Source organism: Diadema antillarum, unplaced genomic scaffold (genome assembly GCF_040938485.1).
Source record: "Diadema antillarum isolate AM-2024a unplaced genomic scaffold, OU_Dant_1.0 seq00001661_RagTag, whole genome shotgun sequence".
In the NCBI taxonomy this organism is placed as follows: Eukaryota; Metazoa; Echinodermata; class Echinoidea; order Diadematoida; family Diadematidae; genus Diadema; species Diadema antillarum.
Window position 1 is genome coordinate 212,882 of NW_027272361.1, and position 25,125 is coordinate 238,006.

At 40.4% G+C, this 25,125-nt stretch overlaps 1 protein-coding gene across 1 annotated transcript in view; it reads left to right on the plus strand.

Moving 5' to 3' along the window:
- Window positions 1-17,067, plus strand: part of LOC139711491 (hematopoietically-expressed homeobox protein HHEX homolog) — a 37,856-nt gene extending 20,789 nt beyond the window's left edge. Inside the window, exons 2-4 of the mRNA XM_071623369.1 lie at window positions 1,407-1,591; window positions 12,512-12,562; window positions 16,005-17,067. Of these exons, the coding sequence (XP_071479470.1) occupies window positions 1,407-1,591; window positions 12,512-12,562; window positions 16,005-16,223 (455 nt within the window). The 3' untranslated portion in view covers window positions 16,224-17,067. The remainder of the gene's footprint in view (window positions 1-1,406; window positions 1,592-12,511; window positions 12,563-16,004) is intronic.
- Window positions 17,068-25,125: the final 8,058 nt, after the last annotated feature.

Genomic DNA, 25,125 nt, shown 5'->3' on the forward strand with positions numbered 1-25,125 from the left:
GTCGTTTAACTGGAAACACCCGCGCCATGTTAACCCCAGCGCTATTTTACCTGGCGCTTGTCATTGAAATGGCACTTGCATTAGTACCTCCTTGCCTGTACTAAATTTGGGAATCTGATTTAGGGATACAGGGCTGATGACGTCACAATGAACTAATCCGAAGTCTAGACAAACATATTGAGTCGACGTACAGACGTTCTCCCGACGTAAACATTCAAAAAATAAAAATAAATATGTCCATGCGTGTGATATGGAAAATTCTATTCAGTACCAGACGCATTTCAATCTGTTTCCTGCCGGTCACAATTACCTACAGTGCCATCACAACACCGATCTGAATGAAAACAACCGTCACAGTCTGCAACTGTTTACAACTTTACCCTTGGCTATTCACGCGATTTCTACACGTACTACATACAACTTCAATTGACCGGCAAGTAATTTCGTCCTGTGGCAATTCGCCCAGTCAGTCAATCGGCAACAACGCTTTGCACATCGTGACGTTGCCCCTGAAACGACTCAAAACGAGGTTGGACGAATAGGAGCAGACAGAAGAAAGGGAGATAGGTAGGGAGAGGGCCGCAGAGGATCCGCGCGTAAACTGTCACAGATCTGATGGTTTCATTCGGGAAAGCAAGCAATCCTGTTTCAAATCGGTGTATATCCCTCTATAATTCGAGAGTTTAGACACAATTTCCTGCGAGAAGCGGATAAATTTGTATTGCACTTGACAATCGATTCTGTCCGACTTTGTCTGTCTCATTTGCTGCCCCAAAATCCGACACGAGTTTCGCAAATTCGTCACCCTATATTTCGGTGGATGAACCCGACCATCCTGCTACTTGTAATTGAAAACACGCAGCCCGACGTCTTCAAATAATTTAGCCGCTACTCTACGCACGTGCTCCTCATACTTGTTTGATTTGTGAACTTTCATTGTCTCTTCGTTGGCATCCTCGATACATTCGATAAAGGCTTTCAGTGTTGGGGAAAAGGAACAGCATCAGATGTACAGATTACTGAACCGCTGTGGCTTTTCTTTCGTTTCGTAATAATTTCATTTTTTCCCCTCAGAGCAAGGTGCAGCATCCATATGCCCTCTTGTTAGAATATGCTAGACTTTCATTTTATTCGTTTGTTGTCACATTCCCTCTTTTTCAATGTTTGTTTTCACTCATTCTGCGAGTTTTAGGGCTCTTTATTTTGTCTCTTGGAAGGAATTTCAAAGGAAGCTAACAAAGACGTAATATAGACGTAAACTCACATTGCGCTCACGCTCTTTCAGCGTAGTGCATCGTGAGGCCGTGAGGCGTAACGTGTTGCTTTGATTGTATTTCGGCGTACTTATTCGGAATCTCATTTTCCTAATATATTTTGTCTTTCATTCTTACTCTTTCTCGGTCCAGTGTCGGGGAAGCAGTTCCTGTGGAACCCATTCATTCAGAGACCGATGCACAAACGTAAAGGGGGACAAGTCCGCTTCTCCAACGACCAGACGATGGAGCTGGAAAAGAAGTTCGAAAACCAGAAATATCTCTCGCCGCCGGAGAGGAAAAAGCTTGCCAAACTCCTCCAACTCAGTGAACGACAGGTACGTGATAGTGAACGATTGCTTGTGATCCCCAGTAGCACAATGAAATAATTCTTCAAAGTGCTTAAAATGCACTCATTTTGTTCATTTTTAACATCTTACCACACCAGGTACGTGGTAGAGAATTCTTGTTATTTCTGTTATTAGCATGAGGTCGTTCTTAAAAGTGTTTGAAATATAATCGTACAGTCAACCAGAAAGTACATGCTAAGACAATACGGTACTGATTACTTATCACCAAATCTTACACAAAATGTCTTTATATCTTTCATTTGTTCATATTTACCCACTAAATGACTTTGCTAGGGAATTGCTTTTCAAACTTCAAAGAACTTTGCTGATTTCACTCTCACAAGATAAAGTTGTATCGAGTAAAATCAACTTCAAAGTTCTATCAGGTTGAGGAAACTAGCGAGTCAAAATTTGAACCTCAAATCTTAGGGAAAGCTACAGTATCGTATGACAACGTGGTGCTTTTTTCGTCGTCGTCGTCGTCGTCGTTGTTGTTGTTGCTGTTTTTCTACGTCGGGAACATAATTAACCTAAGACTTAATAAATGATAATTCTTTGGTGGTCTTGATCATGTATTTCTCAAAGAGATGACAAAGATCAAATTCAGCGTAGACTTAAAACGATGTTTGCCTGGTAGAGAAGGCAATTAGAAATAGGAATTTTCTCCGTTTTGATCGCAGTATCAAGAGACTTCCTGTCTCAATATTAGTTTCAAGTTTACAACATTTTGATATGGCAACGATAACAAATGGTACTTTGTGCATAGTCGCTTCCCTTTTTTTATACACTCTCGAAAAAAAAAATCGATCTTATTATTTTTTTTAATGATGACGATAATGTGGATTCAGAGAAACAGGAATAATGTTGAGCAAATGAATCAGTAAAACTGCACTCGGACAAAGAAACCCCATTGGTTATAATCTCCCAAGCAAGACAAATATGTCAGTCTGGCACATAAAGTGCCTTTTTAAAAGTCGGTCGATTACCTCTTATCATTGCATGGTGATAAGGCCATGCATTATACAAACACATCTTCCCGGTAGGACGTTAATGTCGCGACTGTCATATTATTACCAGCCATAGCATTAAAAAAAAAACCAGAGACAGAAATAATTCAGTATTATTTCTATTAAAAAAAAGGAACAAAGATCCCCAGCCATTTGATGCGATCAGATATGGCGTATCTTCAGTCGGATATTCTCAGTCGGAAATTTCCTCCGTTCATTGTTTGAGACTTGACGAGAGAGGCATCAACGTGAGCTATCCGCAGACGTTCGGCACTGCAGATCTTTCTTCTCCACAAACCGATCAAACCTCCCGTAACTTTTTTTTTTCTTTTATAGCAGACGAGCAGCGGAAATGCGTGTAGTGTCCCATGGCGCATTACTGTGCAGAAAAGGGTCCATTTTTTTTTTTTCTAAACAGCGCCAAAGGGCGACGTATGAGATACATAAGTTCCATCACTTAAAGGGAGCGGCGCTCTCTCGCAAACACCCTCAACGTCCGCTACGTTTGATCACTGACCTACAACGAAAAGGTCCATAGATTGATCTGACGGTGACATTATCTTAGATACCAGTAACAGTATCGTACGTCAGACGCTCTAACTTAAAAAACAACAACACACACACACACATTGGAATTAATGTTCTCTGAAGTTCTCTGGTTTTCTTTAAAATTAATGTTAAAGCTTTCTTTGAGTCGCTCTAGTATAGAAATCGTGAAATCTGCAACTTATTATTTCTTACGAGTACGGGCGTGAGCGTTGTGGCATATGATATATTTACATAATCACGCGATAACCAATTTCCAGTGTTCAATAATGGTCTATGTTACACACACACACAAGCGAGCATGTATTAGGTAGCAACATTACTAATGATGACATGATATCAAAGTCGACGATGATTTTGCATACACATTAAAATAATTGAGAAATTTTGGCTTATTTTATGGGCAAATGCAAAGTAGAGTCGATCTCTCATCAAGACCCCCGACAATGTCCTCGCAATCATTGGCAATTAACTTTAAATAACCCTGAAATATGAACATTTATACCCTTCTAATTTCACCCCAGCGGTGTCTGATCATATATCATGATCACCTTTGCGGACACTTAAGCCGATGTGGCATAATCACTGTACCTATGATTTAGTATCGAATTTAACCTGGCATCAAAATCGAAGTAGACGTTTTACTTGCAACCGTTACTAAAAGCGAAACATAAAGGGGGAAACATGTGAGCCAGATAGAGCGAAATACAGATAAAAAGAAGGAAAAATTAAGGAAAGAAAGAAAGGAGGCGATGATCTAGGAGAAGAGGAGGGGGAAAAGGAAAATGTTTGGAGAGACAGAGAGACTAAGGATAAATGTCACACATCAAGCAATCAAAGCAAGATGATATCATTGAATCAGTATACACAAGATATATCTTCTGAGTAGATTTGTGGGAACAAGGACAAAATATTAATGAATAGAATATTAATTTTATCCCAAATATGAAAAGATGAGTAACGGAGCATCTGTGTAGAGCATTCATTTGCAAAATTCCATGACGTATAGGCCTACTGCGATTCGTAACAGCACCTTCCAAATAATCTTACAGGCGTGCATGTTTATGTTTCATACGTGTATTACACACACACGCACACACACGCACACGAAAAGATACCAGCACGTGAGTATCATACATTTTCGATAGTTTTAGTCTTGTAGATCGCTTGGCGTGATGTCAGAACTTTGTTGGGATGGACTCAAAACGAACGTAAACACCCGACTTACGCGTCGATCCAAAATGAGTGTACTCAGAAATGAGGTCATTTGAGGTTTTTCCCCTACAAGGGGTGTCCGTCAACACATTTTGAACGTAATTGCAGGACCTTACCACAGAACCTTAGCATAGGTACTTAAAACATATTCGTAGAACAAATCGTGGTGATGAATGCTGGTTGGATTTATGGCAAATCACAGCTTTGCTTGCTGGAATGGATTCCTCAACAAACAGCTATACCCCATTTTGGAGGTTTAGTAATGCCTTATTGATTTGATATAAGTATAGTTGCGGTGGGAAAATATACGTAACCACATCAATCTATATTATCTATGATATTGAACTTTCTATTTCTCTCCATCAATGTCAAATTCACATAATATTATATTTGATTGTCATGATGGGAGATGATCAGAGAGAGATCGAGAGAGAGAGGGAGAGAGAGAGAGAGAGATAGAGAGAGACCTCACAAGTTTAGCGTCATGTTTGTTATGGTCATGAAAGGTTTGTGATACCAATATTGACGGTCGTAACACGTCCACAAATTTGATTGATGGGCGGTTGAATTTGCGCGGTCCTGATTATGATTGCACAGACGTGTGTATGTATCTCATCATGGTTTAGCGTTATAAAAAATATATATATTTCCTAACGCGTCAGCTTTAATCAACAATGGACGATCAGCGGCGCGATTAAATTTACCGAGCCAGACAAAATTAGAAACCGTCTTGTCACTTTTCACCAACTTTTACCGACCATCATACCGTTATAAATAGATCGATATTTTCTTCAAGCAGCCCGCGTCTTTGTCTGTGAGAGTTCGAGGATACTCGTAAGAGGTTTGATGGGTCAAAGGTTTATGCCAACGATGTTATCAAAGACAGCGTCAAGGATCATAATCTATGTGGAGGATTTCTTGAGCTGAAACCGTATTCCGTGCTGTGCATGCGAATGTATCTCGTGTTGTCAGGGTATAATACTCCCTGATGGTACCGACACTTCAAAAACAATCACTATGAAATTAGATTGAACTGGAAGGCGGAAGAAGGAGCGAATGAGTGACGCAATGGGAGATACAATGCGATCATAGAGATGGGGACACGAAAGTTCTGTACTAGCAGAGATAACAAGCATTTTAGGCGCATGCACATATAGAACAATGCGCCCGGTGCGTAGGGCACAGCCCAGGACTGCTCTTCGCCGTGCACGCCGGAAGGCTGATGGCGGCCTATCGGAAGAACGAAGAGGGAAGTACGGCTAACGAAATTTCTTGTTTGGATGAGAAGTCCCCCAAGTTTCTTACGCCAGCGGGGTTTGGAGGATCAGAGCAGATCTCTTATCTGCTTTGGGGTGCATCTTGGGCATTCTTTAGCGAAACCAGCCAGCATTACAATACCAGGTCGATAAAACACGTATAGCCAGGTCCCGGGTGTTTGTCGAAGGCACATTTTTTTTTTCTTGTGAAATCACTCCAAAAAAAAAAGCTTATTCGAAGCTCTACTCAAGTCGTGTCTACGACATTCATGTCATATAGATAAGGAATCATTTCGGTGAAACAATAATTAAAAGATAAATGATTGTACGCGGGGCATTACAGAATTCTTTTCATTCTAGTTTAAAACAAGACACACATGTTTCAAATTCACGAGATATTTCTAAAATTCAGTAGGGGAGAAAAAATATTTCATTGATAAGTAAACACCACCTGTAATTGCATAACAGTTAAGGTTACAATTTGTAAACAGACATAAGAGACTTACTTTGCTATTACTTGATTGTTTTTGCTATATTACTTCATTGTTTTCAAAGTGCATCAAATATTGCTCCCCGTGTCTGAAAAAGTCAGATATTTTTGCGAAGCCCCCCTGAATTTACATTGCTTCGTTAACCAAACCGCCGTCAGCCGAAGATGTAAACTTATTATACATTCATCATGAGCAGATAATCGGGAGTGAAGATGTTCATTCAAGCTGGTTTCTCAAATATAAACTTTGCCCGCCAAAAAAACCCCAAAATTAAGGGAAGATACATAATGGGTTGAGATGCCGTGCATTTATCCTGCGATACGGTATGACACATTGTGCTGTTCTATGTTGGAAGTTATCGTTATGCAACTATGGTAGCTGATGTTGGTGTATATGTTGTGGTGTGTGTTGTTATGTTGTGTTAAGTTATATGCTCTTTTGTATTAGGCTATTTGCTTCGTTTTAGGTGATATCAGATCATGGTATGATGTATGATGTTTATTATTCATAATGCCAGATTATTTTCTTTTTGTTTTGCTGTTTTTTTCTTTGTTTGATTTTAATTCTGTGATGATCGTCTCATTACGCTCAGTATTCCATATTGGTGAGACAGCTCTGTAGTTTGCGGTTGTTTTCAAGCAACCGTATATCTTTGATTTCCTCCATTAATGGCTGGAAAATAACGAGGAAGGAAGTTGACTGCACATACCAGCCGTATACCGATACCAGTCAGAGAGTAATCCAACCGTCCAATCACAACCCACAACGAGTGAAATCAAACGGCAGAGCAAGTATCTTTATTGCCCAGATTACCTGGCAACAACATCCGCTCCAAACTCTAAATTACCGCGTTATCGGACCAGCCGTGTTTTTATTTGTAATCCTATCATATTCTTTCTGGTAGGCGTTTTATCATTTTTTCCTCACTCTCTCGCTCTTTTTGGCACATCCTATCGTAATCACGGTCACATCTGGCGACATTTACCCGGAACATGCACCTCAGTAGATAATTGCCTAATGACACTTTTTTCCTATTGAGATGTATCTATTGTTTATATGGCGGTGGCCCGGGGCCACTGAGAATTGGTGTCGGGCCACGAAATTTATCCTTTGATGGCTCGATCGGGCAACTAATATTCGAAATTGATTGTTACTTTTCGGGGGTTTTTTTTTACATGGTCTTTATTTCGGGGTGTAAAAATGTCAGATGTACAGATTTCAGTGGCCAAGACCCGAACTGGCCACCAGACAAAAAAAAAAAGATAATAATGAAAATGAATATTGATGTCGAGCCCTGATGTAGGCCCTATATACATAATTAAAGGAAAATGTGCAATAACTTTTAACAATATATTGCCCGTGATCCGTCCTTCCTTTACTAATCCGTGGAGAGACTTCGGTCAGTCTTTACGCAGATTTATCATGCTGAAACGTTTTCTCTTCCATCGATACAGAAAGAAGGAATTAATCATACATTTTAAATAGTAACATTATTCTGCTTACGTGACCATTAGTGTTTGCGTTCAATCATCTCACTTGAAAAGATATAATTGTTGGACAACACCAATGTAGAGGTTGTTTGGATTGTTTGAATGACGCAAAGATACATGAACTATATAGAACTTATTTTCTCTTCCGAGTGTGTGGGAGGGGACTGGGAAGGGACTCCATTATTATTGTGATCTTATTTCTGCAAGATCATCTTCGAAACAAGGAACTAGCTTACACATCTATCCTTTCTTTAAAAAAGTTATTTGAAGAACTGAAATACTGAACATCGCATGATCGTGCAGTCTCGTATGCGGACTTCCACGAAAAGGCGTTCCGAACACATGACATTATGATGCAATGTCGAATGTCAAAGCATTGCCTCCACATGGGCGAGCGTGCACATCATCAATACAAAGGTCCTTGTCTGCGTCGTTTAGATAAATACGCAGTGGTGATCCCAATAATCATGATATCATTGATATGAATGAATAGGTGTCTGCATATAGCTGAATTTTGATCTTGTATGAAATCTACTGGTGATTTGGAGTAGAAAACGACTCCCACAGTGTTACTGCATTCACTGTGTTTGTTAACTACATCAAACTATAATGACTTGAATTCATATCAATGTAGTAATCACATAATATGTGATTTCTACATTGATATGAATTCGATCGATACCTAAAATGGTTTCATTCGATGCTATATAGTTTATCATATCTCCAACGAGTAATTCTGACACCATAAAGTGTGTTGGTGTTTAAAATGATTTCACGCGCCATTTCAATCTTGCATATCAATTACACTACGGAGCTACCCGTTGTAACTCTATAATTACACGATACCGAATGCCAGCTCAAGTGTAGCGAAAGTTGAAAAACAATGTATTCAATGTGTATTGGTATAATGACGGAGTGTTCCTGCGGTATATTCCTACATCTACATTATGATTTTGTTTCCAGAAAGAGCACCCCCCCCCCCAAAAAAAAGGGAAAATGCCATCGGTGTTCAGGAAGAGATTAAACAGTCTAACAACACGCTGCCTTCCTGTCCCGCTGCCTCTGTGATCGATTTTCCCTCCTCTGACTCGGCCGCTACTTCCTGCATTTTGCCAAAAATGGCGGAAACGGTGGGCGTATTATTGTTATTACACCAGTCTGCGGGGTTATTGCATATACGGCCGTCATGGATATCTACTTTACGGTGTAGTGTAATCGCTGTAACATTTTTTATCACAATATTGGTCTCAGTAGAGATAAGTACTCTCGAATCAGGATTTTCCATTCGAACAGCCATTTGTTATTAATGTTAACAAGGGTCGAAATGCCTGCCAGCTTTACATGCTTTGCCACCCGCTGTCAGGCTGAATGTCTGTACGTGTGATTCAATATCGGCGAACTCTTGCTTTTGTTTGATTGGCTAAGATAAATATTACACACATAAATACATACACAGGTACAGGCACATACAGATACTTATCATATTATCACTCAATGTCATTATGATATGAATGATATGTACTTTGGTGAGTATGTTTATGTTTATGTGTCTGTGCATATGTGTGATCAGTTTATGGTTCTGGTAGATGTGTAGGCCTACATACTGGATATGGCAAAGATGTCCAGCATGTTGCACATAATCTTGACATACCCTCACTGCGAGTTTGCAAACACATAATACAGATAAAACATATACCACATGACGGAAGTTTGACACGCTTTGTACAGCCTTGGCAGACATCAATGTATATATATATATATATATATATATATATATATATATATATATAATACTCTGATTCATGTCAGCAAAAGTCAGAAGATGATTATGCTTTCACTTCAGCTTAGCACTGTGCACTCGCCATATTCATTTTTTCTCATGGTGTGATGTAGACGTCACCGAGTGTGGTCATATTGCAGTGAGATAATGTCAATATGATGTACAACTCATCTCGTTGCTAGGCAACCAGAGTAGAGTCCCATGTTGAAACCACACTGAAGTGAGAGACGGAGTCGGTCCGAGAGTTATAAAACTAATGTTCCGCCAGCATACATTCATGCGGAATATATTATGGCAAGATGTGACGCACGAGAGAAGATGAACACACACAAGGTTGTGGAAATGGGATGGCACGGAGAAAAGGAGGTTGAAGAAACGTCTCTCTTATTATAGAAGCTGGTTTTTAAAAAGGAGACGAGATTGTTTGCAAACTCACCCGTAAGAATTCCAAATCGGCTCTTATGGGCGACATTAGACCTTGTTAAAACAATCATAGCGGCATTATAGGCTACTGGTTCCCAAAGCTTTCTACCTGTCTACAGAGAAAAGAGCTAACAGACGAAAAGTTCCTTTCTTTCCCCCCTCGAAGACGTAGAACTGTCGCTGTTTAGCGTGCGCCGTCAACGGACCAACTTTCCCTGGTTTTTGTACGGTGTGTTGACCGAGCACTCCACGTAAAACCCTTAATCCTCGTAAGCCCGTTGTCTTGAAGAGGGAGCAAATAGGGGTAGGGTGGGAGGGGGTACCCATCGGGAGGATGCTTAGGGTGATCAAACATCATCATGGAGCCAAGCGAGAGGGGATTAGACCCCTGGTATAGAGGGGCAAGTACCGGGCCGAAGGGGTGATGAGGAGACAACGAGAGGTACTCGAGTTGTGGTATTTGAAAGTGAACAGGTTGTAAGAGAAGGCTAGAATGTATTGTGGTACAAGGTATTACGCCTTTTATCGATACCATCCCAAACAAAATAAAGCAAAGCAAAACAAAAACGACATGTATATACAGACCAGCAGACGTTCGGATTAAAAAAAAAAAAACGAATCATGTGACGTCTAAACGTTCTACTTCACTTCATCGTCAATGCAGTAAACATGGAACCAGAACACACATTTTCAACTTGTAGGCTATGCTTTATTGTTGTGTATATAATTATGTACTATGCTTGAATATGAATGATTGTGAGTTTGCGATGAAATCATTTGTATTCTGTGTTAATTTTGTATACATATCATTTTCTTCAACATATGTTTTCCCTTAATCTGTATATCAGCTTTTCATAAATGTATTTTCGTCAGGTATGTTGGATGGTCATGTTGTCATAAGCATTTTTTTTTTTTTTGGTGACAACCTCTTGTTATATAAAAGTTATAATTTCATTTTGTTGCGAGAGAAATCAGTCATTTACTTTCCCATAGTAACATGATAAATAAACGATTCAAGATATTTTTTTTTCTCTTAATCCGTATATTAACTTTTCATAAATGTATTTTCGTCATGTATGTTGGATGGTCATCTTGTCATAAGCTATTTTCTTTTTGTGACAGTCCCCTGTTATATAAAAGTTTTAATTTCATTTTGTTGCGAGAGAAAACACAGTTATTTATTTTCCCACAATAACATGAGAAATAAACGATTTGTTCTGTTACATAATTTACTTAGAACGAAAATCAATCATTAACATTTCTATATAATTATGATATTTTCATGTATCTCTTTGAATGTTTCACTGTATACTTCCTTTATTGTGAACTTACCTTATGTATTTCGCTCTTTATGATAAAATTTTTTTCTTTCGACTTTTGTATCATGAGAAAGTTACAGAAACAAATGATCTGGACTGAACTGAACTGAACTGAATAGATACCTTTAAAAAAACCATCATTTCCTTTTTACCTTCTTTTTACACGGCAGATTTTTGTTTATGTATTCTTTGAGGCTAATTTTTACATTCGGAATATTTACATCTTTGCCGTTTCATTTTGTCAGTGAAATATTTGAAAGCTGGTGGTATGTCAATGCACTGCATGTGTTCTTTCCCATGATGTAGAAATAGAAATTTAATGAAGTTGACTAAAATAGCAAGGGTTTTTCTTACTTTGATCTTAAAATGTATTGAAACTATAGGAAGAAGGCGGTCACTAAAGCATCTTATACGTTGAGGCAAGAGGTTTAAAGATCCAGAAACCGAATGCCTCTTGTAAACCTAGCTAATTATTGACGAAGACTTATCAGTGTGTTGATGGGGGAATACAGCTACTTCAGCTGTTCAATGAGTTTCAAGTCAAGTGCTTCCATATTTCAAACATTTGATACATCAGTATACGAGGAAATTCTATCCCTTCAAATCGCCAAGCCTGTTAGTCTCATTCATCTAATTTTAGTCAATTACTATCTCCTTTTCAGCTTTCGATACGAAAAAGAAAATACGAACAACGGCTATGGATGATCACGATATGATGAAGAAACTTTTCAAACATACATGTAGTAGGTACTTCTTCAAGTGGATGGAGGGCACTCCGCATCTAAACCGAAACTCCGGTGATCGTCGAGTTCATACGAGTCACATGCGCGCACGATAAGAATAAGAAGTGTGTATGCAGGCAGCCTAATGGCCTCTCGATTATCAGATGCTCATTATAGCTCGTCCTAGTCAGCCACACTTAAGAGGAACATTGTGTGCAGCTACTCGACATTTTGAGCACAAGTGATAAGAAATCAGGAAGTTTTGACAAAATGGATCGAGAAAGAAAGAATGACACTGCTGTTTTGTGCTTCTGCATATATCGTCCTGTTCTTCGAACGCTTTTGCGAAAATGCGGAAATAGATACCACATGTTTCTTTTTGAGTTACTCGTAGCAGCGATCGAATTACATGAGGATCATTTGATTTAGTGATATGATAGCTTGCCATCGGTGCATAATTTATTTCATTTGTGAAAACAAAGAAGGGCCGTCAGGTCAAAGTACTGTTCTGTTTGAAATGAAATCATTATAATAATGATGAAATCATGTTTGTAGAAAACATCATACCGTTATTAATCATCAATCTTGTTCAGCCCTCTTTGTGAAATATCATGAATAACAACTCCATTTCTTGTGCCTATTTTTGTATTCCCATCCAGGTCAAAACGTGGTTCCAGAACAGGAGAGCCAAGTGGAGGCGATTGAAACAGGTATGCACATCTTTTATATTCCTTACCCTGTTTTAAAGACATCCTCTTAAGAATGGGATAAATTACGACATTTTATTAAGAGTTTGCGAGCAGTGACTCCTTGTGTTTGCCGTTTTGATGGCGGCGCTTTTTTTTTTTCGAGGTCGGTGGCTTAATTTAAAGTGACTGCTTGTGAAAAGCGCAATTTGTCTGATTAAGAAGGAGGTGTCACTTTATAAGCGATATTTTGATTGCCACAGGTGAGAGCGAGATACCACGGGGTGTAAGAAATGCATTAACCCACTCACGATTGCCACCACATAAAGCCATTTGACAGTCAGTGCAAAGAGTTGCAGATGGCAATGGCAGGGTTAAATGGATCTGTTGGCGCGGTACTCATCAGAACGGATATGAAATAACAGATTAATTCTGCTTTCATTAGCGTTCGAGAAGGTGATAAGTAGCCGTTACTCGTAAATGCGGGGAAAGCAGACATTAAGACTCGTAAACATGATGGGCTTCGGAGCGCCCCATCTACCAGCGGGGATTTGCCGCGTTTATGGTGGTAGTGTGAGTGGTGGTAGCATATACCCTTCTCAAGGGCGCGTCAAGTGCTTTTCCATCAACCACTAACATCGGGGAAGATGTGTGTCTCTTTTCCTCTCTCTCCCTGTGTCTCTATTCGGTATTTGTCTTTCTCTTTCACTGTATATCTCTGTGTTTAGACGCCCCTCTTGCCACTTTATACACACCCTGAGACTTTTCCGCCGTGGCCAATCAAGGAGCTCACAACGCTGCCGAAAGCAGACGAGCGAATCGACTTCCACATCAATTTTAGACGAAAATGGGGGAAAGTGACTGCGACGCCTTGAAATGCTTAGTAATAAACTCGCATTCACATGGCACTTTTGCTACTTCAGCATCAGGTAGAGTCTGAAATTAACGAGAAAGGGATGCAGTAATCCGCAGCAAATACCATAAACTTAGAGCACCCCCTCTACCGTGTATCCATCCCATTCCGTCGCTCTCAAAACCCTGAGGATGGTGTCGACAGCTCTCAGATTGGGAGAGTCGCAAAACAGTCATCAACCCATTGAGAGAGAGAGATAGAAACCGAAAACAAAATTAGCTATCGCGTGTCGAATGGCCTGACGATAATGAACAGGAGCGATTTAGAGTTTGAGAAGGAAGATGTACCTTTATTAACCCCTTTTAAAGAAAAAATGAAATAAAAAAGAGAGGGGTCACAATTGCTTTCTTTAAGTCACGACCAATCTCAACTCGCCTTTTCACAAGAGTTTATGCGTCTGAAATGAAATAAAATCGAGTGGATCAATAACAAGAAGTCATGGTTAAAGTGCGCTCCGTGCCCTGCAACGAAAGCAATGCATATCACGTGATAATCGACCCAATCATAAATCAATTTATGGTACACTGTTTACCGTGCAGTTTTGCTTCACGAGAGCTAATTTCTGGATGGTTGACTCTTTCCATTGAGTGTCGAAGTTTGATTTATTTTAATCATGTTAAAATCTCCAAAGCGATGAAAATTGGACCCAAGTGAAAACCTGTCGGAAACTAGGCAACCTGATGGTTTAGCAAACAAGGTGGGAGGGGGAAGATGAGAATCGCATGTCTACGTTTCAACCAGATTTGCTCAAATTTCAGGCGGGGGTAAGATGAAAGCTTCGTCATGACTTAGCACGCGGGTAGAACGGGGGTCCCGGCGATATGATACACGCTTAACCCACCACCTCCCTCGCTTGGGGACCGAAGCTAGAGGTGCGGCACGTCCTGAATGACAGGCGGTAAACCCCACGCATCACTCGCCTTGTCGCCGCTGACCTTTCGCGTGTACGATGAAGACATCACGTCGCGCTCCAAACGACACGGTCCACCAGCAACATGGAGAGGACTGGTAATTTGAAGCTATTAATCACAACTCCCTTTTGCTCCCGCTTTTCCCTCCTCTCCTAATTTGACGTAGAAAGGAGGGGGAATGACAGACGTGGGCTAGAGCAAGGGGAGATGAGGGCTAGATCGGAATTGTCGAAGTGACAATGTTTGTTTCTCAACCCCGTTCGAGGGGTGCGATTTCCCGCCTTTAGGGGGTAAATGATGAAATTTGGGGCATCGTTTGAGAAGAGTACATGTATTAAACGTACGACAAGTATTGGAAGTCCTCTCGTACGAATTGATCCACTTTCTTACAAGTGAAAATGCCTAATACCATTTCAGTTTATGTTGGATATTTCGAATCATGGCGATATACTCGGTATCTAACTTGATCACTCATTGATCATCCATGAGATATTCGATACTCGAAAACCGTTTTGTCAGAAGATGCTTTGCTACGCTTTCACCTATAATGGAAATGAGCTCCTGGGCCCTAGTTCCTATAATAAGCTAACAATCAAACGCAATTCCGATATCGGCCAATCAGAATTGAGTATTCGGAGACTTATGTCTGATTTTCTGACTTATGTTTTATCTCAATTTTTCTGTGACAAAGTCCAGGACTGATTTCTGTCAAAGCGATTTAAGTACGGTCAAAAACATGACAAAAGCGAGAAAAGCTGTCTCATAAATTTGGGAGGAGCTGGCTTAACATCAAAGAGCAGGTACGAGGGTGTACCTGTGGAGTACCCGTAGTATATATAGTACAAGCCATGATGATCGTTTCATTGTGGCAGTCAAACTGGACATTCTTTTTAAGCGAGAGAGAATAGGCCATGATGGTTTAAGAGGGCGTTGCCCCATAAAATTTTGAGTGAAAATTATCCGTATACCCTTAACGACGGAGTATGTGTAACCAACATAAAAATATCAGCACTATCCTCATGATCAGCTTGTAGGGAGTTAAACACTTCACCTCTATCTAAACCAGTCAAAGGTATCACGCTGTCGGGTGAGGTTTTATTTTGAGATGAGAAACTCTGTGGTGGCGCTTGTAGTACTCCTAAGACGCGGGTATTCGATAAATATCTTGAGCTGGAGATGCGGCGTTTTGAACGAGGGAAAATATCCGCATCCGCATTGCACGCACGCCAAACCGGGGCAAGGTTACGTCTGAACTGTTTGACAGAGGTGATTACGGCGATGATTTGGCAAAGATCGTTGGCGAAGATACTCAAGTTGTTTTAGGAGGCTGTAGAAAAAACATTGGTTCTGGGTGTGAGCTTGTGCTGAAAGGGTACAACCGCACGATAAAGGGTGCCATCACTCTGCAGCTACTCCGGACTGTAATGACAGCAGTCAGACGGGAGAGACTGCAGGCGTGTTGTATTTGACTAGGAAAAAAGATGGCTGCCACATCAAACTAGGCTCCTACAGAGGAACGTTGTTATGGCGCCAATTAGAAGCGCCAGTACATGCTCTTTCTCCTCGCTCTCTTTTCAAATTTTCGTGGCAGAGACTAATCACCCTTTCTATCTCTCTTTTTTTCTTTGTCTCCTTCTTGCAGGAAGTGCCAACGGGCAAGGGAGAAGGTGAGGACAGAGATAGCGAGTCACGTGACGAGATGAAGTCACACCACCAGCCAGGTCACCAGCATCACCAGTTGGGCGACAGTAGGAACGGATCCCTGACCGACCACGAGGACGAGCGACGGGACCCCGGCTACTATCGGATGTCCAACGGCGATTCGCTCGACCATGACAGTGACTTTGACAGGGACGCCTGATGAAGACTGACAGTGCTTGGGCCGAACCCGATGGACATTTTTGCCCTGTCGTACTGTAGTCGTTGTATCGGTCAGGGACCGTTGCGCGCGTGTGTAGGCATCCCGATTCCTTGTAGAGGCTGCCTCCGAGGTGGCTGGAGTGTCCAAAAACAACCTGTAGAGCCCATGCACATAGTGGTTCTCTTGTGGAGGCGGTGAATGTAAATCGTGCGGACACAGCTGTGTTGCCTTCTAAAGGTCGTTGTAGAGCTTACAGCCTTTCCTCACTGCTCAAAGAAGTGTGATCAAAGGCACCTGCAGAAGCAAGAGAAGTGCGTTGAGGATCAGGGTGAACATCCTCCTCTCAGGAATAGAAACTGTTGACCGACCATTAGGGAGACGTGCAACGACAACACAGAGGTCGCCTTCTTTTGCATGACGACATTGTGACCACTACGAGTTTTTCCGTGTAACCATGGTAACATTGAATCTCACCCAAGGAAGAGACAATGGTTGTTACCCTCGTTCTCTTTAGAAGTCCCAAGTCAACGTTTGGACTTATTTGGATCGAAACTGTTATGACATACTATCATTGCGCATATCTCGATAGATTGAAGATTCATACCTTCAGATGTGCATTAATACCCTCGTCTACCTTACGAACGAATATTGTCCTTAACTAGATTTGACCTCAATGACTGCGTTTCTTCTTTTTTTTTATTTACCACGTTGCTAGGTATGTCTAAAACGACTTTACATTTTACCGTACTAGCGCACCATACTACTTAAATCGATAATAAACCCTCAGCATCAGTAATAATTCAGCGTTTCTGTATTTTTTTTCAAATCTTCAACTTCTTATTAATGAAGGGCTAGAACAATATGATGTTTTTCCAATCAAATCATTAGGAAAATATCACACGGATGAATGCGGGTACAGGAAGAGGTCCAGCTTCAAAAGCCATAAGACATCGTTGATTAATCAGGCTTTAGGTATTTGTGTAGTGTGACAGAGTACTAATTCTATCTGCTGTGACTTTCACCCGTAAGCCAAGAAAAGTCTTCATCGCAGCATCGCTTCACGCACGACACCTGCTGCTCATGCAAATCCACGTTACGTGATAATCCTACCATCACTTTCCACGGAAGCACACTCTTCGTGTTGTCATAATAAAGTCAATTGTGCCGGGTTTTTGACACAGTCTTTCAAAATTCAAAGTTGCTTTTTTCTTTAAATCCGTGATTTATGATGCCTGAGTTATTGTTCATTCGAATATTTTCTAGTCTCATGTTAATTTGCGTTCATGACTACTGTCAGCTTTGCACAGATATCGAATCAGCACGAGTCAATCTTTTCGTGCGGATGAAATCGTCTTTTGTACAGAGCTATTGGGTTTTCTGTGCTAATCGGCACTCAAAGTATGCATAGGGTTAATTATGATTAGCATAATGGCTCCATGGTTGTCTCTCTAGATTCAGCAGTCCCAGGTAATAATCTGTGATACGAAATCACACCATTTAATTTCGTAAATGCCTTATAGACAAAGCACCTTGAATTCTACGTGTTGTTGATCATGGCTGTGTGGATTTTTTGTTTTTGTTTATGAAATACGTCACTGTTTGATTAGAAAGCAAGTTTAACTCAATGGATTCAGCTGGGGTGGTATATTACCTTAGTGTGTTTCCATAGGTCAAAAAAAAATAGTCAGATGAACTCCTCTAATAGTGGTGTGTTTCAACGATCACTTGGCTTGTGATAATGAGAATTGACGTGTCATTTGAAATACATGAAATACGTTTAGTTTTCCTTGAAATAGATTTTCATTCGGCAGTGACAATCTATCATTGCGAATGGAGATATGCGTGGTAGAATATTATGTGTTCATGATAAGCACTGGCATTAACTGGTGTCTGACCCACGATGTGTCAAAGTTTGAAATGTCGATTTGAGTCAAAGCTCTACCCTACGATTCAAGAATTTTCAATGGAACTTTACGCCAGACACTACTTCGCAACCACATTCTTCGAAGAGTTCCGTCAAGCACTTATTGAGTTTGTTTGTTGTTGTTTTTTGTCTCGCAGTGATGCATTTTTTTCTGTACAAAGCTACTGTTCTGTAAAAAAATTGTAAAATGACAATTTTCGTCCTCTTTTTTTTCTCCTGTTTTTACACTGATCGACGAATTTGCGTAGTGGGTGCAATCAACGACGGAAAAAGAACTTGTGTATAACGCGGATGTTTTATGTACAGTGACAACTTGGTACTATCTTATAATACACAATGTGACTCTTTCAATAAATATGTGAAAACAGAACGAAGTGGCTGTACGTTCCTGATTGCTGTTGTTTTTGTTTTTCTAAACTGTCTTACTTTCTGCACACAACACAATGACTTCACGTGAGTGCAGTGAGAGAGGGGGAGGCAGAGGGGGAGAGATGATTGGTAAATTAAATATTGACCAACAAAAAGACAGGAAAGGAATATATGAATGGAGTAATATATATATATAATTACATATATATATATATATATATATATAATTACATATATATATATATATATATATATATATATATATATATATATATATCCGTAAATGCCCTTGTCTTCTCGCACTGAATAAATAATGAAGGAGCTACACTGGTTCTGTACAAGGTCGGGACCCCTTCTCGCACTCTATAGAAGAGCTTGCTAAAGGCGCTAATTCCATCATTTTTCAATGGATTTAGCGCCTTTTGGAAGCATGCTCTTCATACATATATATGTATATATGAATTTCAGTTTATTTCTCTCTTTTTTTTTGAAGAATACAATGCACCAACGAGCATACAACAATAGATCTGAGATTTGGTAAATTATATTTTCTAAAGAGAAACAGGTTTTGCAAACAAGTTCAATAAATCACTAACGTGATTTATCATATGAAAATATCGATAATAAATCATTATGATGGTTTCTTGAAAAGAACGTAATATAAGAAGGTACAAGGGTATAGATGACGGCTGCATGGATGTGGGCTTGTACACGTGGATATGATGGAAGGTGTGGTGGTTGTTATTGAGTGTTTTGTTTTTTTCTTTTTTTCTGTTCGAACATATTGATTTATGACGGAATGATGGAGAAAAAAAGGGAAAAACGTATGCTGACCAATCAACGCTGCCTAAGATCCGACAAAAACCTTGACGTGGCGAGTCCACGCAAGATCACTTCAATTCCAGAAGCAGACGTGATAACATCTACGGCTTAAATTGCACAAGACGTTATCAATTACCTTGGTGTCTAATTGAATGATATATCCCATCATTGTGTACATGATTATTACTCATATTTCCTCGCAGACTCTTTAAAAAATTGCTTAATTGATACACCTTGTCATCGTTAGCGGGTATGCCTCAGACACGATGAAAAGGAGTTTCGCAGTGTGTCGGTGATTGTACATAAGGGAGAAGGAGAGAGAAAGAGCGAGAGAGAAGGGGATGAAAGATCGGGCCGAGTATGTATAGATGATCAGGCCGAGTATGGGGAAGATAATATGGCCGAGATGGATGGCTCGAGGGAAATTGTATCAATTTGCCCCGCTGCTCTTCTTTCAGAGTTTCATCGTGAGTCACTGCTCCCTGCTAAAGATCATCGAGACAGGTGAAGGCGATACTCCTTGCCCCCCTTAAGAGCCTCTACCCCATCACCCCTCCCTCTCACTGGTTTCACTCAACGTTCTCCGACTACCATCCATACCCCCCCCCCCCCTAGTGGGGATCCACTGAGACTTGCAAAATATGAGATCAAAACTTTAAGGAATAAGGGATCGAACATATTGTCTGAAGAATGACTATGATTCTCTTGCTCTACCAGGTCTACAAAAGGCATAGAAAGCATCGATTGTCCTATGACGCCGTAGTTTTGAAGTTCACGTAACTTCACCCATTTTTTCTCTCAATTTTTTTTTTTCTGGAAATGTCTGATTTTAGGAACGATGATACTTGTAACTGATGACATCCTCTTCATCGAGAGCTTCTATTGCCAGAGGAGGAGCCAAGGTTGCCCCGCTCCGGCTGTTGCGGCTACTGTTGTTGATGACGAGGCCTCGGGAACTCGCGTGCTGTCGGAGCCAGGAGAGCACGCGCTTGGTCGGTTCTTCAGAAAGAAAAAAAAATAATCAATGACTCGTTGAGAAAAGCTGACAGATCCGGTTATGATTTGCCGTTTAATGTGAATTATCGGCCAAACAGCCAAACAATTGTTGCGTATTACGTCCCATGAGCTGGCAGACGCAAGAGATGTTTTCTCGTGGGAAAGGGGGAGGGATGTGCTTTTTTTGGCGGGGGGGGGGGTGAGGTGTGAAAATCTGTGTTATAGTGTGGTGCTTGCATCAATGTATGATATGCACGCTATAATATATGGTTATATGCGCATATATACATTGTTATCATACATGTATATTAAACCAGCGTGTGTGAATGTTTGCGTGTGTGTGCGTGTGTGTGTGTGTGTGTGTTTGTTTGTGTGTGTGTGTGTGTGTGTGTGTGTGAGTGTGCGTTTGCGTTGTAGGAAAACTGAGATCTTTGTGAACCTACTTTACTTAGAGGGGGGGGGGGGGGGCAAATTTAACGCCACCGCAAAACAGGGGAGAAACATTTGTGCAAGTCGCGACAGGTTGCTAAATTCAGACCGTGCAGTGGCGCCCTAAGGTTATTATCTCTTTTTTTTTTTTTCGTTTTATGACAAAAATGTTACAAACACCATGTTCGACTCATGTCACAAGGCCAATGTTTATGAGGTTGAAATGAAGAATAAGTCTGAATGGAAAGAGGGAGAGAGAGAGAGGGGGAAGCAGCCAGATTGAGTGAGTGGTTGTGTGTGTGTGCATGTGCGCGCGCGCGCCTGCTTGCGTATGAGGATGGTTTCTTGAAACTAGTGACAATGCATCTACGTGAAAGGTATTTGAATGTATACAAGAAATGTAAAATATAATCATAATAAAAAGCACGATGATTTAAAACAAAAAATACAATGATCATGATCATGACTAACATAGAGGATTATAAAGATCTACTCACTTTCCGTTATATCGTTGTAAGAGACTATACCATCTTTCTTTTTCTTTTTTTTTCATTTTCATTATTTGTTTTATCTTATCTTTCATTGTGATAACATGGACGCTGATTTTTTTTCGCATTTTCAAATGACGATGAAACCTGGGGGGCGTTTCATCAACGAGTTCGTCGGAGTTTTCACCGACGAATTTGCTATCAGCCAATCAGACCAAGGATTTCATTAGCTTTTAACAGTTGTCAGTGTAAATCCTTGCGTCTGATTGGCTGATAGCAAATTCGTCGGTGAAAACCCCCGACGAACTCGTTGATGAAACGCCCCCCTGTCCTTCTTTTTTTTAAACATACCAAGAGGGAAGAGTTACACACAAAGCAGTCTTGATTAGATATGAGTCTTTGTCGAGCTGACAAAGATGCCAGTGATGTAGGCCTAGATTGTTGAGAAGGAAATGGAGGTGTGAGGAAGTAGGCTGAGGAGTAGGAGGGAGAACAGGTTGGTGATATCATCGGTGTTTCCCCTGCTTTATTCGACCGTGGTCTCGCGACATCCAACGCATCCCTGGATAGCCGTGGAGCAGCGATGCCCCCTGAGTATCGGGGACTGCTGCCGCTGGGTGCACGCTGGCGTCTCCGTGTCGGCAGCGTCTTCGTCAGTTGCTCGGTTACTCAGGGGCTGTGTTTAACAAGTCAATATTTCAATTATTCGAATTAGCAGCGTTTCCGGACGACCATGTGCGGTGATTAAAAAGCCTGGCATGGCTTGTTCACGCAGACGACTCTGAAAGAGGTAGGCCATTTAGGGAAGGGAGAGAGGAGAGCGCGGGAAAAAAAGTTTACTTTAGTACCAATTACAAGTTTCCTGTACACAACGCTTGTGATGCGGCAAGAACATATGCACTGTCCGATCAGAGAGAGAAAGGTGAATTGGGATGGGGGTGGGAGAAGCTATAGTTAGAGTCATGTGACCTTTGATGACTAACACCCCACCCCCTTCGAAAATCTCTCATCTACCTGTTATTCGAATTCGCTTGTATCTCATCACGCTGTTGTATTGCCTCGTAGCTAGTCTCTGCTCAATGCCAACTACGCAATAATCATTTCATGAGGTGGCAAACAAGTGTTGGAGCAAAGGGTTTGCGGCAATCCTGTTTGTGTTCGACTCTGGCGCTTTCTCCTTGGCTGTCGCTCAAGTTTGCCCCTTCTGTTCTTGAAACCTGTCACATTAGATCATCTCTTTATCTTCAGAACAAGGGGAAGAAACTATGGATGTAATCAATGAACTGTTTAAGACGTTTGTTGGTAGCTGTGAAGCTCAGGTTCCGGGAAAGTACTCGTCTCCAAGTCATGCCAGGTTGACGAAAGCATGGCACGAACAAAACAGACTGCTTCATATTGCCCTAATCATAACGTTGTTGATGTTTACACGTTAGCCAGATCGCATGAATTCCTTCTGGATGCCCAATATAACTGTTGACGACGTTTCATGGTGCACTATAGCCATAAAGTAACATGACACATTTCATCACGTGGTCTGTACTGTAACAGCTTTCAGTCACAATCATGACTACATTTCGTCATTCCGGAGGTTCAGTAATCTGAAAATGAAATAAGGTCCGTTATTATGAAGGTTCATTGATCCGAAAATGAAATAAGGTTTGTTGCCTCGAAAGTTCGTTAATACGAAAATAATCTAAGGTTCCTCATTTCGAATGTTCGTTTATCCGAAAATGAAATAAGGTTTGTTATTCCGCAGGTTCGTTAGTTTGAAAATGAAAAAAGGTTCGTTTTTCCGAGGGTTCGTTAAACCGGAGATGAAATAAGGTTCGTTATTTCGAAAGTTTGTTGATACGAGAATGAGATAAGGTTCGTTATTCCGAAGGCTCGTTAGTATGCACCTTTCCTTCAGTTTTGGATTAACAAACCTTCAGAATAACGAACCTTATTTTATTTTCGGATTAACGAATCTTTGGAATAACGAACATTCGGAATAGCTGCAGAAATGTTCAGATTATACGAACCCTATTTTATTTTCGGGTTAGCGAACATCGAGGTATACGGCTGTTAAGTGTTTCGGAACAACGAACCTTCGGAATAACGAACCTCATTTAAATGATTAACAAATCTTCGGAATAACAAACATGACCATGTAATCATATCCTTCAGGATGGGATTTTACAAGAAAACACGCTGTTGTTTCAGAGTGGAATTGAATCAAGCGATAACATTTTATGACAACTAGCCAAAGCTCTGTTCAGTAGTGATTTCACGTTTCATTGAGTTCTTGATTGGCCGGAAATGTCGGTCATACCAATTCATTTTCACCCGCCTGTTTATTCATCAGTGTTATCTATGGGGAGAATTGAGATGAATTATGTTAAGGACCTACTCAGAGTTTGCATCATAATAAGGATTTGGCATTCTCATTCATTTTTCTTTTTTTTTCACATCTTTATTTCAAAATAAGGAAAAATATAGCATATACAGGTACAATTAGCTCAGATTTTTTTTTTCATTAACCAGAATGTGTTGAATTATATACAATTGAGATCATACATAAGACAAATATGTGAAATATTTCTAGACTTGGTGAGAGTAGTTAAATGGCAAAGGGAAGATCGAGGAAATGTTGACTCCCTGGCACCATTCGGTTGTAAATTCTGTTCTTTCAACATTCAAATCCATAAAGGAAAAAAAAAAAACAAGGAAGAACGAAAAGTAAGATATTATAGATAATAACGGTGATATCATAAGCTTTGCATGAATGCAATCAACTCGTACACTGAATTTTGTTGTGAAGACTTGTGTTTATGTGTGTGTATGTTTGTGTGTGTGTGTGTCTGCAACACTGGCAGTATTGACGCCAACGGATGCGCTTTCAATCTCCAATACGCCATCTGAAGAAAGTCTGTCAAAATACGACGAATATAATTAGCCAGGTTCGCTACGACAAGGACAGAGAACAAATCTCGCTAGGTGTCATATAACAACAATGATTATCTCATTACGCCTGACGTGTTATGTAAGAGTGACGTTAAATAGTTTACGGGTAGTGCTTCTTTGTAACCCATTCTCCAATCATTATCAATGTTGATATTCTCCTAGATAAACACTCACAGATTTTGGAGTGATCCATGAGGTCACTCTAAAATGAGTGAAAATGAAACATTTTCACCCAAAATTCACTCCAATTTCACTCTAAATTCACTCTTTTCTGTTATTCACTCCTTCAAGAGTGAACATTTTCACTCAATTTTTTTTAGAGAGTACGGGTAACTAGACGTGGATTTCATCGACATATAAAAGATAAAAAAGCAAAACAAAACAAACAAACAAGCGCACACACACACACACAGACACACACTTGCTCGCATACACACATACGCACAGGCATGCACAAGCACACTTACGCAGACACACACACACACACACACACACACAGCAGTCCCTGTGACAAGCGTATACCACTTCCATTAACCCTTTTCATCTGCCACAGGGTTACTAACCATAGGTTTGATTTATGCTGCATCCGTTCCCATACTCAATGAGTTAATAAAGACACACGCAGGTAGCCGACACAAAACATCAACAATGTAAATTTCTTTCGAAATGTGAACCTTTTTTAATGATCGTATCAATGTCAAATACTGTAAAACGAGGAATTTTCGCGTGCATTTTAATTTCGCGAATTTCGCGAGCGCCAAAATTCGCGAAATTAAAGTGCACGCGAAAGTTTTTGTCTACACTATATGCATTGAACACCAGTGGCAATTCGCGAAAATTTCATGCCACGAAAAGGGCTGTCGGCTCCAATTCGCGAAAATTTCATGCCGCGAATATATCATGTTTTACAGTAGTAACAATATGAATAAAA